At 44.4% G+C, this 14661-nt stretch overlaps 1 protein-coding gene across 1 annotated transcript in view; it reads right to left on the reverse strand.

The window, feature by feature from the left end:
• Positions 1 to 14661, reverse strand: part of cacna2d2a (calcium channel, voltage-dependent, alpha 2/delta subunit 2a) — a 667325-nt gene that overhangs the window by 86941 nt on the left and 565723 nt on the right. Inside the window, exons 11-14 of the mRNA XM_028824557.2 lie at positions 13715 to 13873; positions 6783 to 6893; positions 5386 to 5464; positions 1974 to 2023 (exon numbers count right to left, since the gene is read on the reverse strand). Coding sequence (XP_028680390.1) covers positions 1974 to 2023; positions 5386 to 5464; positions 6783 to 6893; positions 13715 to 13873 — 399 coding nt within the window. The remainder of the gene's footprint in view (positions 1 to 1973; positions 2024 to 5385; positions 5465 to 6782; positions 6894 to 13714; positions 13874 to 14661) is intronic.

Below are 14661 nucleotides of genomic sequence, written 5' to 3' on the forward strand. Positions count from 1 at the left end.
TCCCCATGTCTGCGTGGGTTTCCTCCGGGCACTCCGGTTTCCTCCCACAGTCCAAAGACATGCAGGTTAGGTGGATTGGCGATTCTAAATTGGCCCTAGTGTGTGCTTGGTGTGTGGGTGTGTTTGTGTGTGTCCTGCGGTGGGTTGGCACCCTGCCCAGGATTGGTTCCTGCCTTGTGCCCTGTGTTGGCTGGGATTGGCTCCAGCAGACCCCCGTGACCCTGTGTTCAGATTAAGCGGGTTGGAAAATGGATGGATGGATGTTGTAGAACATATTTGTCTTAACACAAAGAGCAGAGGATGGGTGGCTGGCTGACTGAGATTTTCAGGACTATAACTGTGCCGGACTTTAGGCTCCTTACAACTGCAGGAACTTTGTTTCCAGGAGCCAATGAATTCCAGCATGATGGAGGCCCTGAGCCAACTGTTGTCCCTTGTCCACTTTCACATGTTATGTTCCCACCACACAACAGGAACTGTAACTTTTGTACAAAACAAGCAAGAGTGATGCGGTGCAAAGTGCAGTGCATTTGGGAGTTCACGGGGGAGCTAAACCACCACTTTAGTGGCTCAGAGTGATCATGGCTTCACTTGGGAGATCATTGCCGTGATGTGATGCGTGGTGCAGCACACCAGGGAGGTGGTTATGAGGACTGATGCGGTGTGAAGTGCGCTGCTCTGTCCTCACTGATAATTCTTCAAAGTCCCAACTATTAAGATGACACCAGTGCTTGCGGCCAACCAATCAGAACAATTCATCACTTGAGCCCCACCCACAATTATTTCAGCTTGATTGAAAAATACATACTACATAGCTAAAAAAAGTACCAGGAACTACAAATGGCTCAAGTTCCTGCAGTGAGAAGACTACAAAAGTTCCTGAAGTCCCTAGTTCCTGAAAAACAAGTGTCTGGGGTGAGAAATCACCTTTTATCTTTCATTTTCTCACTCTTAAATTTGACTACAGACCTCCAGAGGTTTATTTTCTCAAGCTATGCTGCTAATTGAAGTTTTTGCTTTCCTTTCCTTCTTTGTCAACTGGCCATAGTTAAACAAATCATTAATGGACAGATACTGTTAGCTGCTGCTTTGTTTTCTGTGTGTTTAAACAAAAGTGTGTGTTTATGTGTAGTAATTCTGCATTCAGTAATTTGGAAAAATCTGTACTTACACTTTACCTAAGAACTGGTCACAGTGAAGAGCAATATACAAACATAAGCTGAATTGAATTGGATTGGATTTATTGATGTATCTTCATATATGTTTAATTCATGCAGGTGTTGCTTTTATTAATGTGTGTGCTTGGATGTTTTCTACTTATGTACATAGACGGGTGTGTTTGTGTTCAGAGCAATAAGAGCAGCCATCCACATATCACAACCAAGAGTGCTAAGCTCTTTATTGTAACGTGCAATAGCGTGTGCAGTTCCAAGATGCTCCACTAGATGGTGGTCATGGACTGCAGGCAGCTCTGGCTACTGAAGAATGGTGAAATGAGAGCCAGGGTCTTGCAGAAGGGTTTTTAATGTGAAGAGCAGCTTTGCTACCTCTCTCAGACAAATCCATAATATCTGCATTCATAGTGAGGTGACAGGCAATCGGCAGACTCTTGAGAGCATCTTATTCAAACTGATCGTGAAGAGCGAATGCAGGTCCAGAGCACTAGAGGCTCTTGCCTGCAGGTGTCTGACCATGAAAGCCACAGGTGCCCAGATTCCTCATGGCAGCTGCACAAGCTGGCATTTCTCTTTGACTTCCAGCTCCAGCCATTCAACCTTTTACCCGAGCAGGTGTGGACGGTGGCTGGTTATTATTATTGTGAATTTCCCATTGGGATTAATAAAATATCTATCTATCTATCTATCTATCTATCTATCTATCTATCTATCTATCTATCTATCTATCTATCTATCTATCTATCTATCTATCTATCTATCTATCTATCTATCTATCTATCTATCTATATTACTTACCTGGGTGTTGATCCGAATGGCACCTATAGACGGGATCTCATAATAGTAACCTAGAGGAGAAAGAAAGCACAAGGGTTAGCAGAAGCAGCATCCAAGTGAATCTGACAGTGGCAGGACTGATTCGCTTGGCAGTGAGGACTTTTGATTGCCTTCATCTAAACTTGGAATATGTTTAAGGGTCTATGCTGGATAACCTCCTTCAACAATGCCTGGTGCTAAAGAATCTGCAGCTAGACCTAGAAACATTATCAAGATCATTGGGGTGGATGAAGTACACATCCTTAACATCTATCAAGACAACAAATTGACTAAGCAGTATCTTTTAGGAGGTCTTCAGCCACAATGCAATTCAGTTGGTGATGTACCAGAGGGGTACGGGGAGGAGGCTTGACTTGATTTCTTATTTTTTTCTTCAGAACTGTCCAGGCAGAAAGCAGAAATGGGGAGCATGGTAGCCTTAGACTCACTGGCCATTGCATTTAGTTTGTGGAGAATAAATGGCTTCATCATCATTATGGCTGAAGGCTATGAGGTTGGTGGTATAAACAGTTGCAATGGAAAATAATTGACTGGGCAGCTGTGTAAAAGTGAAAGGAGCAAACAGCATCATTTCCATTGGTGAGGGGAACTGGCATAGAAGTGGCAATGCACTGCCATTGCTTGAATAGAATTTAATGAGTATTGTACTGGGAGTGGTAGTGTATGAACGGACTGGTCACTGTGTCTGAAAAGGCAATGGAGATGAGACGGGAACAAGAGTGTTGGAAAGATCAAGCAGTGGCAATGAACTGAGGGTTTTCTAAGGCCGTAAAGTGTGTGGCAGATGGCCAGGATCCTTACCCGGCTATGACATTTTCATAAAGGAAGCACCAGAGGAGAGAACAGGCACAGGGCATTACTAGATGGTAGCTCTGCTAGGTTGCAGTGGTGTCTCAGATTCCCACAAGGCTTCATGGGAGTTGGAGTTTGGCACAGCCCTATTCAGTTACATGGGTGCCGTCAGGGTGGTGCTGCAGGGATTTCGGAGCCCTACGTTGTCGGGCTTCCAGACCACACTTAAGGGCCACATGAATTACTCCTGGGTGCAGGATTAAAGAAGCCCGCTGCCACTGCTCCAGGAGCGAGAGTTGGGAGGGAGAATATGAAGCTTGCTGGAGGAAGATTGGAAGTGGAAGCAGAGAGAAGGACATAGAGACAGAGACCAAAAGAAGAAGAAAAAGGCAAGGTGCTGTGTGCTTCTTACATTGTGCTTATTGGTGCTTTTGTAATGTGTGCAAGTGGGAAGCAATTTGGGAAGAGTTTCCCATAGCCTAACACAGCTTGTTTGTGCTGTTGAACTTGGTCTGCATCTGTCTGTGTCAGATGTTGGGAGCCGAGTGCTCCCTGTACCCCCGAAGTGGCAGTTCTTCCTCTGCCTGCATAGGCTCAGAGGACCCTGTTCTCCCTCTACCCACCAATTCTTCTGTTCCTAACACATTCGTATTGCTGATCATTTTTAACATGAAGTCTTTGTGACTGAGCCTGGGTTCCCTTGAAAAGCTGTCAAGCTGGTAGCGGCTGCTCTCTGAGCTGGAGATGGACTCTCTGATAGAGCGATTTGAATGAAGGCTAGCAGAAGGGAGGGCACCTCATGAGATGAGCTGCTCCTGACCGCAGACATAAATGTCCTTTGCAATCCTGAAGTACGCCATTTGTTAAAGCAAAATCCTGAAATAGAATGCAATGCTGAGCCTGGCACCCAGGTGTATCATTATTGTTAGTCCATTCAGGATTGGGCCCCCATGCCAGAGTGCTCCACTTAAAAAGGCCCTTTAGCTGCCACCCACCTTGTTGCTCCTCTGAAGCTTCTGCCTTCAAAAGAGCCGCCTCTTTCAAATGTGCAGCGCGGAAAGGCAGAGAAAGACGGCTAATCCGCGAGTGAGCATCTGCGCTTGAAAAGCCAGACGCCGCTGACAAATGCTGCTGCCGTGCTGCATTAATTACAGGGGGGGTAACACAAAGCTCTTGGCTTAATGCTTAACAAATTAATTAGCAGCGTTTGAACTTTAGGATTGGATGGAGTTTGCATCTTGCCTAATTAATGCTGATTTCCTCTACAAACACAAAACGAAACAGCAAAGAGAGGCCCTGCAGAGCCGGGCGCCGATTACAAGAGCCGCGTGACTTGAAAGGGCCACAGACTTTACGTTTTTATGCAATTACAGTGAGTAGATACTTCTGGAAAAAAAGCAATCCAAGTTGAGCAAAACATGAGTCCAGAAGACTGATGATGGGAACGGTCCCCTCGACTAGAAGACATGAGCATAACTGGCAGGCTCTCCTGCTTTGAAGGACTAAATGTCTCAACACATGCTTGACCTGAATACTCTGTGGTTCCCGCTAAAAGAGAAGACAGGGAGATCAGAGGACCTTGCAGGATATCCAGAATAACAGATGTGGACATCTGAACACACCAATATGTTGAGAGGCTCTCCAGACATATCTCACCACATGCTTTACATATCTTCTTTGATTGGTGCCCTGAACATGACGATGTGGACATTTGACCACGCATGTAACCTGACTGGACGTTCAGAATCGAGGACTTGCTAACCTGGACTCCCCTGAACATCCTGACTTGTCTTCCAGGCTTTTCAAGCAGTGCAGTCCCACAATTCTCATCAGAATAAAGGACCTAGACAAATGGTTGACATGACTGGTTGTTAAGACCATGAGGCATGGACAACTCACCACAGTTTGGTTACTGAAAACAGCAGCCTTTAGTATCTCACTAAACTAATGTACTGACCAGTCCTCCAGATCAGAGGACCTGGCCTAGTGATCTGTTTGCTAGATTGTGATATCCTATACCAGAAAAAACATGAAATTCTGACCACATTGTTGACCTGACTCCTCGTCCACAACGCAAGCCCTGGCAATCGATATGCATTGCTGGTTGCTGCTGGTATCTTTACATCTCAATATAGCACTGAGCTAACATGTCCAGAATTCAGAACTCAAACATTTCATGATACTCTAGAAAAAAGACCTGAACATCTCACCAAGACTGGTCATTGAGAACAGAAGATGAACATTGTGAGCAGTGATGTCCTTCTACAGGACAATAACATCTAATTAAAGTGCTGACATGACCAGGGGCCTGACTAGTCGCCGTAATAGAGGACAGACACTCCTTCATACACTATGATCTGAACAGCCCTTCACGGTTTCTAAATGCAGCTGACCTGAGGAGGACTACAGTGAAGAGAATGTCCTCTGCCTCACCGCACCTAAAGATCTCTCATCAGTGATGACCAATTGCAATTGGCCAGTGGCTGGCATGGCTGATCTGCTTCTAGACCCATAATGGTATAAAAAGAAGGAAAGGGAAAGGGAAGTCCTTGGTGAGAAGGGGTAGGACAGAGTTTATTACCTTTATTGTGACAGGCCATCCACTGGAGAGGAGCGACATCATAGTTGTGCTGCCCTACAGAAAAAGTGAACACCCTGACCTGAGAGAGAGAGACAGAGAGAAGGAGATCAGACTAGGTATAACAAAGCATGCAGCACTTGCAAGGTTAAGCAAACTCAGATATGAGACAACGCTGGCTGCGATGAGAAATGGCCCCAGCGCTTGCTGTTGCGGTTGATCGATGACGATGTCCTCAGACTGCAATGTCACGGCCACCCACGACACACGATGGAGAGATAACAGGCGCGGCTCCTGCTGCAATGTGACCATTCTATCTCACGCGAAGATTTATCCATTGGAGTTTGGGTCAAGGTTACACCGTAATACGGCCAGGTGGGCAGCACGGTATCGAAACACTTCATCAAGGGGGATGCCGCACAAGGCAGTGAAAGTGCGACAAGGTGCCCCACATCAAATGGTAAACTGCAGTTCTAGGGTCTTGACAGTCCATGGTCTGGTTTTCTCCCTGGCATCCTCTTTCTCTACCTTGTCTATGCAGGCTGCCCAGTGACAGATTCTACTCCAGCCTGCACATGCTAAGGCCTCATATGTGTGAATGACCGGCCATTCTCATGAAAGGAGGCACGTTCACGGGACTACTGGCACACTTGCTTTCTCCCACTTAATTGTGTGTAAAAAATATCAGGGCTTTCTATCTAGGTGGTATATCCTGGCACTAAAGGGAACAAGCAAAAAAACTGCAAAATGAAGGTAAAGTGCAGGCTTCTCATTTTTTTGCATTACCTCCTTGTTACCTCATGGAGGCCATTTAATAATAATAATTCTTGACATTTATATAGCATTCCTCTCTATATTCAAAGCGCTTTTGGTGAGTGGGAACAACTTCAACCCCCCACTAATGTGTAGCATCCACCTGGATGAAGTGATGGCAGCCATTTTTGCACCAGTACATTTTACACATTAGCTGTTAGACAGTGAAGGGTTGAGAGATAGTTAGCTAGTCAGAGACAGGGGATGATTAGGGGCCCAGAATGACCAGGCCATGGTGTACAATTTAGCTAGGACAACGAGATACAACCTGATCTTTTTGAAGGATACACAGGGATCTTTAATGACCACAGAGAGTCAGGACCTCGGTTTTAAGTTTCATCCGAAGGACAGGATCATTTTTACAGCATAGTGTCCTCATCATCCCACTGGGGCACACACAGACCACAGGGTAAGCGCCCCCTGCTGGCCTCACCAACAGCAACTCCAGCTTTTTCCTGGTTGGTCTCCCATCCAAGTACTGGCTGGGCCTGAAGAGGCTTAGCTTCTGGTGGATGACCTCTTCTGAAGTGCACAAGGTTTGGCTGCTGGCATTTCACTGAATCACCAAAAACGGGGAGGAAACTCACAGTTTTGTGCGGCCAGTTGTACTTCTCAAAGACATCCTGAGCGCGGTCCTCTCCTCCATCGGTAAACATCATGATCATCTTGTTGCAGTTGGCACGGGGGATGTTGGTTCTCTGAATGGAATAAAAGATGAAATGGCATAAAAACAGAGAAGTGGACTTGAGGAGGGCTCAGGCTGAAGTTTCAGTGGGCTGGGCCGAGGTTCTCTCCTAGCAGGCCCAGCCTGAGGCCTGGCGTGGCCACCGAACCATCACTCCTCACATGTTTTACAATCCAGGGAAGTCAGTCTTCCATCTCGCTGCACCGCATGAGCAGGCTGGTGCTGCCACAGGGTTTATGCTAATGTGATACCATTCACTTCATTTTAGGGCCAGTATTCAAGACACTGGAAAAGCAGTCATGACAGAGGCAGATGAAAAAAACAAACAAAACCAAAATAAAAACACTCTTGTTGCGGTCAAGGCAGTGGACAACGACAGTACTCCACCCTCTATCAGAAGCCATTTGTCCTGGCAGTGTCAACCTCCTCTAAATGGTGACACAAGCACAGGCACCGACTTGTTGTATTAGCACCCTCTTGGGAATTTCCACAAATCACAGTGCCACAGTGTGGCAGCCTGATGAAATGCAACATCTTTGGTGAAGCATTCCTATGTGTTCCTTTGAAGACCGAAAAAAAATACAAAGTTATGAGAGTAACTGGCATTACTGTGCAAAAATAATCAACAATGAAACAACTTTCACAATATTGTCAAAGAACTTCACAATTTAAAGATGGTGTTGGGAACTGACAGGAAGTAGATGTGATCTAGACTTTGGGTTGAAAAGGAAATCAAAGCTATACAGAAGGAAGCAATAAAACAAACCGAACAATTTAAGTTGTGTTATGTGAATATTAAAACAAAAGGCTTAAAGGAAAGAGCTGTGATCATAAGCGAATTGTTTAGCTGGTGTGAAAGAAATCCAGCTAGAGGCGTTTCTCCAGCAGCCCACGTGTTCCATGAGCCTCAGTAAGGGAGAAAAGGAAAGCATCAAGTTATCTAGAAACTTCCAGGGATCACTTTGGGCATCGTTGCTCAAATAAATTTTAATAAACAATTTTTGCCTCTTAGCATATTACAAATCACAATTAAAGTTGCATGTCACAAACATCAACAGGATTTGAGAAGATCGTTAAGGGCCATGAGGTGCCCTACTCTAACAGAAGACCTGACAGAAAGATTTCAGTTGATAATGGCAATGTGGAAGGCTGAAGCCATTAGCTTCTTCTTCTTCTTTCGGCTGCTCCCATTAGGGGTTGCCACAGCGGATCATCTTCTTCCATATCTTTCTGTCCCCTGCATCTTGTTCTGTTACACCCATCACCTGCATGTTCTCTCTCACCACATCCATAAACCTTCTCTTAGGCCTTCCTCTTTTCCTCTTGCCTGGCAGCTTTATCCTTAACATCCTTCTCCCAATATACTCAACATCTCTCCTCTGCACATGTCCAAACCAACGCAATCTCGCCTCTCTGACTTTGTCTCCCAACCGTCCAACTTGAGCTGACCCTCTAATGTCCTCATTTCTAATCCTGTCCATCCTCGTCACACTCAGTGCGAATCTTAGCATCTTTAACTCTGCTACCTCCAGCTCTGTGTCCTGCTTTCTGGTCAGTGCCACCGTCTCCAACCCATATAACATAGCTGGCCTCACTACCATCCTGTAGGCCTTCCCTTTCACTCTTGCTGATACCCATCAGTGACAAATTACTCCTGACACTCTTTTCCACCCATTTCACCCTGCCTGCACTCTCTTTCTCACCTCTCTTCCACAATCCCCATTACTCTTTACTGTTGATCCCAAGTATTTAAACTCATCCACCTTCACCAGCTCTACTCCCTGTATCCTCACCATTCCACTGACGTCCATCTCATTTACACACATGTATTCTGTCTTGTTCCTACTGACCTTCATTCCTCTCCCCTCTAGAGCATATCTCCACCTCTCCAGGGTCTCCTCAACCTGCTCCCTACTATCCCTACAGATCACAATGTCATCAGCAAACATCATAGTCCACGGGGACTCCTGTCTAATCTTGTCTGTCAACCTGTCCATCACCATTGCAAATAAGAAAGGGCTCAGATGTAATCCCACCTCCACGTTGAATGCATCTGTCGTTCCTACCAAAGACCTCACCACTGTCACACTTCCCTCGTACATATCCTATGCAACTCTTACGTACTTCTCTGCCACTCCTGATTTCCTCATACAATACCACAGCTCCTCTTGAGGCACCCTGTCATATGCTTTCTCCAGGTCCACAAAGACACAATGCAACTCCTTCTGGCCTTCTCTAAACTTCTCCATCAACATCCTCAGAGCAAACATTGCATCTGTGGTGCTCTTTCTTGGCATGAAACCATACTGCTCCTCACTAATCATCACCTCACTTCTTAGCCGAGCTTCCACTACTCTTACCCATAACTTCATGCTGTGGCTCATCAATTTTATCCCCCTGTAGTTACTGCAGTCCTGCACATCCCCCTTATTCTTAAATATCGGCACCAGTACACTTCTTCTCCACTCCCCAGGCATCCTCTCACTTTTCAAGATTCCATTAAACAATCTGGTTAAAAACTCCACTGCCATCTCTCCTAAACACCTCCATGCTTCCACAAGTATGTCATTTGGACCAACGGCCTTTCCATTTTTCATCCTCATCATATCTGTCCTTACTTCCTCCTTGCTAATCCATTGCACTTCCTGATTCACTATCTCCACATCATCCAACCTCTTCTCTCTCTCGTTCTCTTCATTCATCAGCCTCTCAAAGTACTCTATCCCTGCCTTAAATGTTTTTCTTTTTATGCATTCTCCTCTTTGTCTGTCAAATGTTATTTTCATAAATTCTTTTTGTGTTTCCTTTCTGTCAACATTTTCATACTTTTTAAAGAGTTTTGCTTTGGTGTTTAATTTGTGTGTGTTACTGTGTCTTATGTAGCCTGATGTCTTTATATTGAGCCCAATGGGGTGGGCCCCAATGATGCCAAGTACAATGGCATCTTTATATGTGCACAGACACATGCTGAGCATCTGGAGTAGTTCTTGTGCACTGACACAAATAAAAACTGAGGTCGAATTAATAACGAAAGGTTACATTTGACAAAAAAAAAAACATTACTTCTCTTCCCCTCTTTCTCTTCTCACGAAGAGACATTACCCAACAGATGACAATGTTGACAAGCTTTCCACACAAAATCCCCACTCAATTCTGCCTCCACTTCTCCAATAGTTCAGAGGTTGTCATCTGGAGACACTGCACTACCTTCTCCCCTCCACTTGGAGCTCACAGACACAACCGAGTTGAATCCCAGACATTCGACTAAACGGCACAGTGGCAAAATGGTAGCGCTGGAGACCAGGGTTTGTGCTCTGTGTCATCTCTGCATGGAGTTTGCATTCTCTCCATGTGTCTATGTGGATTTCCTCCCACTGTCCAAAGACATGCAGGTTGCTAAATTTGCCATAATATATGGTTGGTGTGTTCACCCTGCGATGGACTGGCACCGTGTCCAGAGTTTGTTTCTACATTTGCGCCCTGTGCTAACAGGGGTAGGCTCAGGCAGACCCCTGCAACCCTGTTCAGGACTAAGAGGGTTAGACAATGACATGACATTCGACTAATGTACATGCTGATCTTCATACAGTTACATTGCTGATATCACCTGTTGCACACTCCCAATCATCTTGCCTGGTAACTTACAGAGTCACCAGTCAGTCTAAACAGCAAGCCTTTGAGACACAGCAGGGACACTAGAATTGCCAGTGAAAGACCCTCGCAGACACGGAGAGAAGGTGCAAACTCCAGAGACACAGTGAGCATATCTATCATTCAGGCCCCCTCTTCTGGGTGGCCGGTTCGAATCCCATAAACGCCAGAAGTGACTCTACTAAAAAAAACAAAAAAAAAAACACCTCACCCTGTTCCAGTGTGGTGCTGACGTGTCACCTGTTGCATGGCTGCTTTTGGGTGGTTCATCATGTGGTGCGTGTGGCGATGCTCCCAAACTGACATTTTTATACATCAAAATAACTCAAAGTGGTTTTCAGTAACAGAAATTCCTAAATTACACAAATGGAAGTGAACAGTTGTTGATAAGAAGCTATAAACAGGTTGCAGTTCTTCAGATCTCAGTGAGTTAGGGATACAGATAAGCTTAGGCTTGGCATTCAACAGCAATTGCAATGAGATGCTTCGCAGATTGGCCCGCTCTCACTCAAATGTTCTGTCATGTGTTATGAAGCAGTGGGAAAGGCGAGCCATTACACCTTGGCCCCTAGCAATGACCGTAATAATATCTTTTGGCCTTTGATCAAGAACTCAAGTTCAGAAGACAATTGCTGGAAGATTAACCTTCAAAGCCTTCTCCGAGATGGATGGATTTCTGTGGTTTAATTCAATTGGAGGAAGGCTCTACATAATACAAAATTGCTTTGGATTACAATTTAAATACCAGCTGGACATGACTAGACACAAGTGAGTACATGTCTTCATTTTCTTTCAGCCTCATCGGCTGTTTCTGCCCCCTTCAACTTTGGCAAAGCCTTGACGAGTATGTGGTCACATTGGTGGTGGTCCCATGACCTAGAAAATGTCTTATGCCAGGTAATTTATACTGTTAAGCTGTGGCATTACATCCCTTTCTGCTAAAAAAGACCGCAGGCATCCCAATTTAAATCAGCTACATCAGTCAAGTTCTAATCAGAAGGAGAGGGGGAAGCAGCTTCAGTGAAATATTACAAATATATGCCCTGTGTAAAACAGAAGCGATCAAGAGTCGGCCAATTAACTCTTTTCAATAAAAAACCCATTAACATGGAAATGGAAATTCTTTGGAGGAGAAGGAAACGAGAAAGAACATTAGATATGGAGGGGCTTTAAATTTGAAAGTTAATCAATTTCTGTGCACCCTGATATGCTCTCCAAATAACACACAGCAGTCTGCTAAAGAAAGGCGACTCACTGTGTATGAATATGTATCGTGTAGAGCGCCTGTAGATACACCATGACGGACACTAAACAAAAAATAATAAAGATCCTAAAGGAGTCTTTTTACTTGTCTGGGCTTCCACTAACCAAATGCATTTTACAGCACGCTGTCCTGTTAACGTAGCACGCCTTTGGGGTGCTACTTATAATGGCAGATACCTTAGCAGTCCTCGTATCTACTGAGCCGAGTTCAGGATTGCTGGGGGCTGCGGCCTATCCCAGCCACATCAAGCGTAAGGCAGGAAAAACAACAACAACAACAACATTTATTTATATAGCACATTTTCATACAAAAAGTAGCTCAAAGTGCTTTACATAATGAAGAAAAGAAAAATAAAAGACAAATAAGAAATTAAAATAAGGCAACATTAGTTAACATAGAAAGGAGTAAGGTCCGATGGCCAGGGTGGACAGAAAAAACAAAAAAAAACTCCAGAAGGCTGGAGAAAAAGCACCGGACAAGTCCATCACAGGGCCCACTCACACATTACTCTGGCAATGCCAGGGAAAAGACAGTTGAAAGGAGCCAGAAAAGGAGATGTAACCTCATCCAAAGCAAATCCGCAACCAGAAATAAAATCCAGTATTTTCACCAAAGCCAATGAATCCTGAACCGCAGTGAAAATTTCAAAGCACAAAAGTTAGTATTTGAAAAAAAAAAAACAAAATCAAAGAAAACAGACTCGCCACAGGCTAAAGTTTTCTTATCCAATATCAAATAATCAGGAACTGATGCTATGGTGACGTCACACGCCACACACTCCCGGCAATCCCTGAATAACAACTGTACAGCACAAAAATACTTTTTTAATAAAAGTGCTTGTGTGTCCGTCTGGTTGCTGTGTCCCTGTCATTCCAACAGATGGCGCATCACAAACTTTTTTAGTCATAAAATGCATTGCATTTATCATTCTAACAGATGGTGCATTACACACATTAACACTGCTTTTACGAATCCCATGTAACAGAGTCACGTGTACTGCATGATACCCTGCAAACATTAACACTGAGCTCTACGTTGATTATTTAGATTTCAGCTCATCTTTGATTGGTGGGTCAGCTAGTAATAATAGTATAAGGCAATAGCAGGGATCAGACAACAAGTCATATGAACATTAAGATAAACATTCAAGCAGTAGAAGCAAACAAAAGATGGTCAGGGCTGACTCCACAATGCCTGGTGCTGACAGGAGCCTTTTGAAACCGTAACCATTGATAGACATGTGCCGAGATGAGCTGGACACATGAAGACACACACATTCAGCAAGGGGTCGGTGCAAAGGTGTCAAGTGCTTTTATCTAAAAAACAGCCAAACAAACACAAAGCCTCTCATGAATTGTGCAGGAAACATCAGAGAAATATCTGAAAGGACTCAAATCATCTGTGGTGGGCTGGCGCCCTGCCCGGGGGTTTGTTCCTGCCTTGCGCCCTGTGTTTGCTGGGATTGGCCCCATGACCCTGTAGTTAGGATATAGCAGGTTGGATAATGACTGACTGACTCAAATCATATCACGCATGGCAAATTTGAAAACGCTACTTCACCTAAACTGTTTTTCTGTTAAGGATGTGGGAGGAGAACCAGAAGGAAAACTGCATGGGGGAAAAAGTACAAACTCCACACAGACAACAACCAGCTGCAGGATTTGAACCCAAGATGGCAAGTCTGTAAGGCAGCAGTGCTACTTGGAGCACCACAATAAAACTACTGACCAAAATGAAAGACGCCATATAAAAAGATTAAAACACACAAAGCTGCAGTGCTCATACAACAAGGAGGTTCAGTTTAAAAGATGCACAGTGGAGATTATGAAAAAATAATTACACAAGCAATAAAAATCCACGTGTGAAACTGTCAACCAGAACAAAGTGAGGTGGGTGGGATTTGTGAGAGACATACATACATTAAGAAGCTGCTCAAAAGCAAACTGGAAGCCAGACTTGTAGTCGGTGGTCCCCTTGGCAGTCATGTTCTCCACGGCTTCTTTGAAGACCTTCTTATTGCGTACATTGGCTTGTACCAAGTGATCGAAGCATGACACTGTTTGGGCTTTCTCACTAAACTGCCAAGAGAACAGAAGAAAGAGATATGAGCAAAGGCGTTCTAGGCAGTTTGCACAAGTGACACATCATTTACAGAGAAATACAAGGAACGGGCAGCGTGCCCCCTAGAGCTGTGAAGGAGCAGACTGCAGGTGCAGGCTTCAGTACTGGCTCGCTATGCAACCTTCAGAGAGCCACTTTACCATAAAGTATTTATATTCCACTTACTGCAGAACTATAAAAGTATCATGCCAGACAGTATACAGAAACCATTAAGAGGGGTAACAGAATGTCACGTTATATAACGCCTTGATGTGTGGAGACTACAAGTCCAAGTCAAGTCAAGTCTGCTCAACCTTTATAACACACTGGTGAGGCCTCATCTGGAGTCCTGTGTGCAGTTTTGGTGTCCAAGCTACAACAAGGACATAGCAGCACCAGAAAAGGTCTAGAGAAGAGCGACTAGGCTGATTCAGGGCTACAGGGGATGAATTATGAGGGAAGATTAAAAGAGCTGAGCCTTTACAGTTTAAGCAAAAGAAGATTAAGAGGAGACTTGACTGAAGTTTTTAAAATTAGGAAGGGAATTAGTACAGTGGATCAAGACTGTGACTTTAAAATGAGTGCAACATGAACACAGGGGCACAGTTGGAAGCTTCAAAATCAAAAGTTTTTCTTCAAACAGAGATGCAACGACACATGGGAAAATTACCAAGGAGTGTAGTAGGCAGGATTACTTTAAGAACTACAAAACTTGACTTGATGTTATTTTGGAAAAATTAAGTGAATAGGATAGGCAAGCTTGTTG

This window comes from Erpetoichthys calabaricus, chromosome 18 (genome assembly GCF_900747795.2).
Source record: "Erpetoichthys calabaricus chromosome 18, fErpCal1.3, whole genome shotgun sequence".
NCBI lineage: Eukaryota > Metazoa > Chordata > Cladistia > Polypteriformes > Polypteridae > Erpetoichthys > Erpetoichthys calabaricus.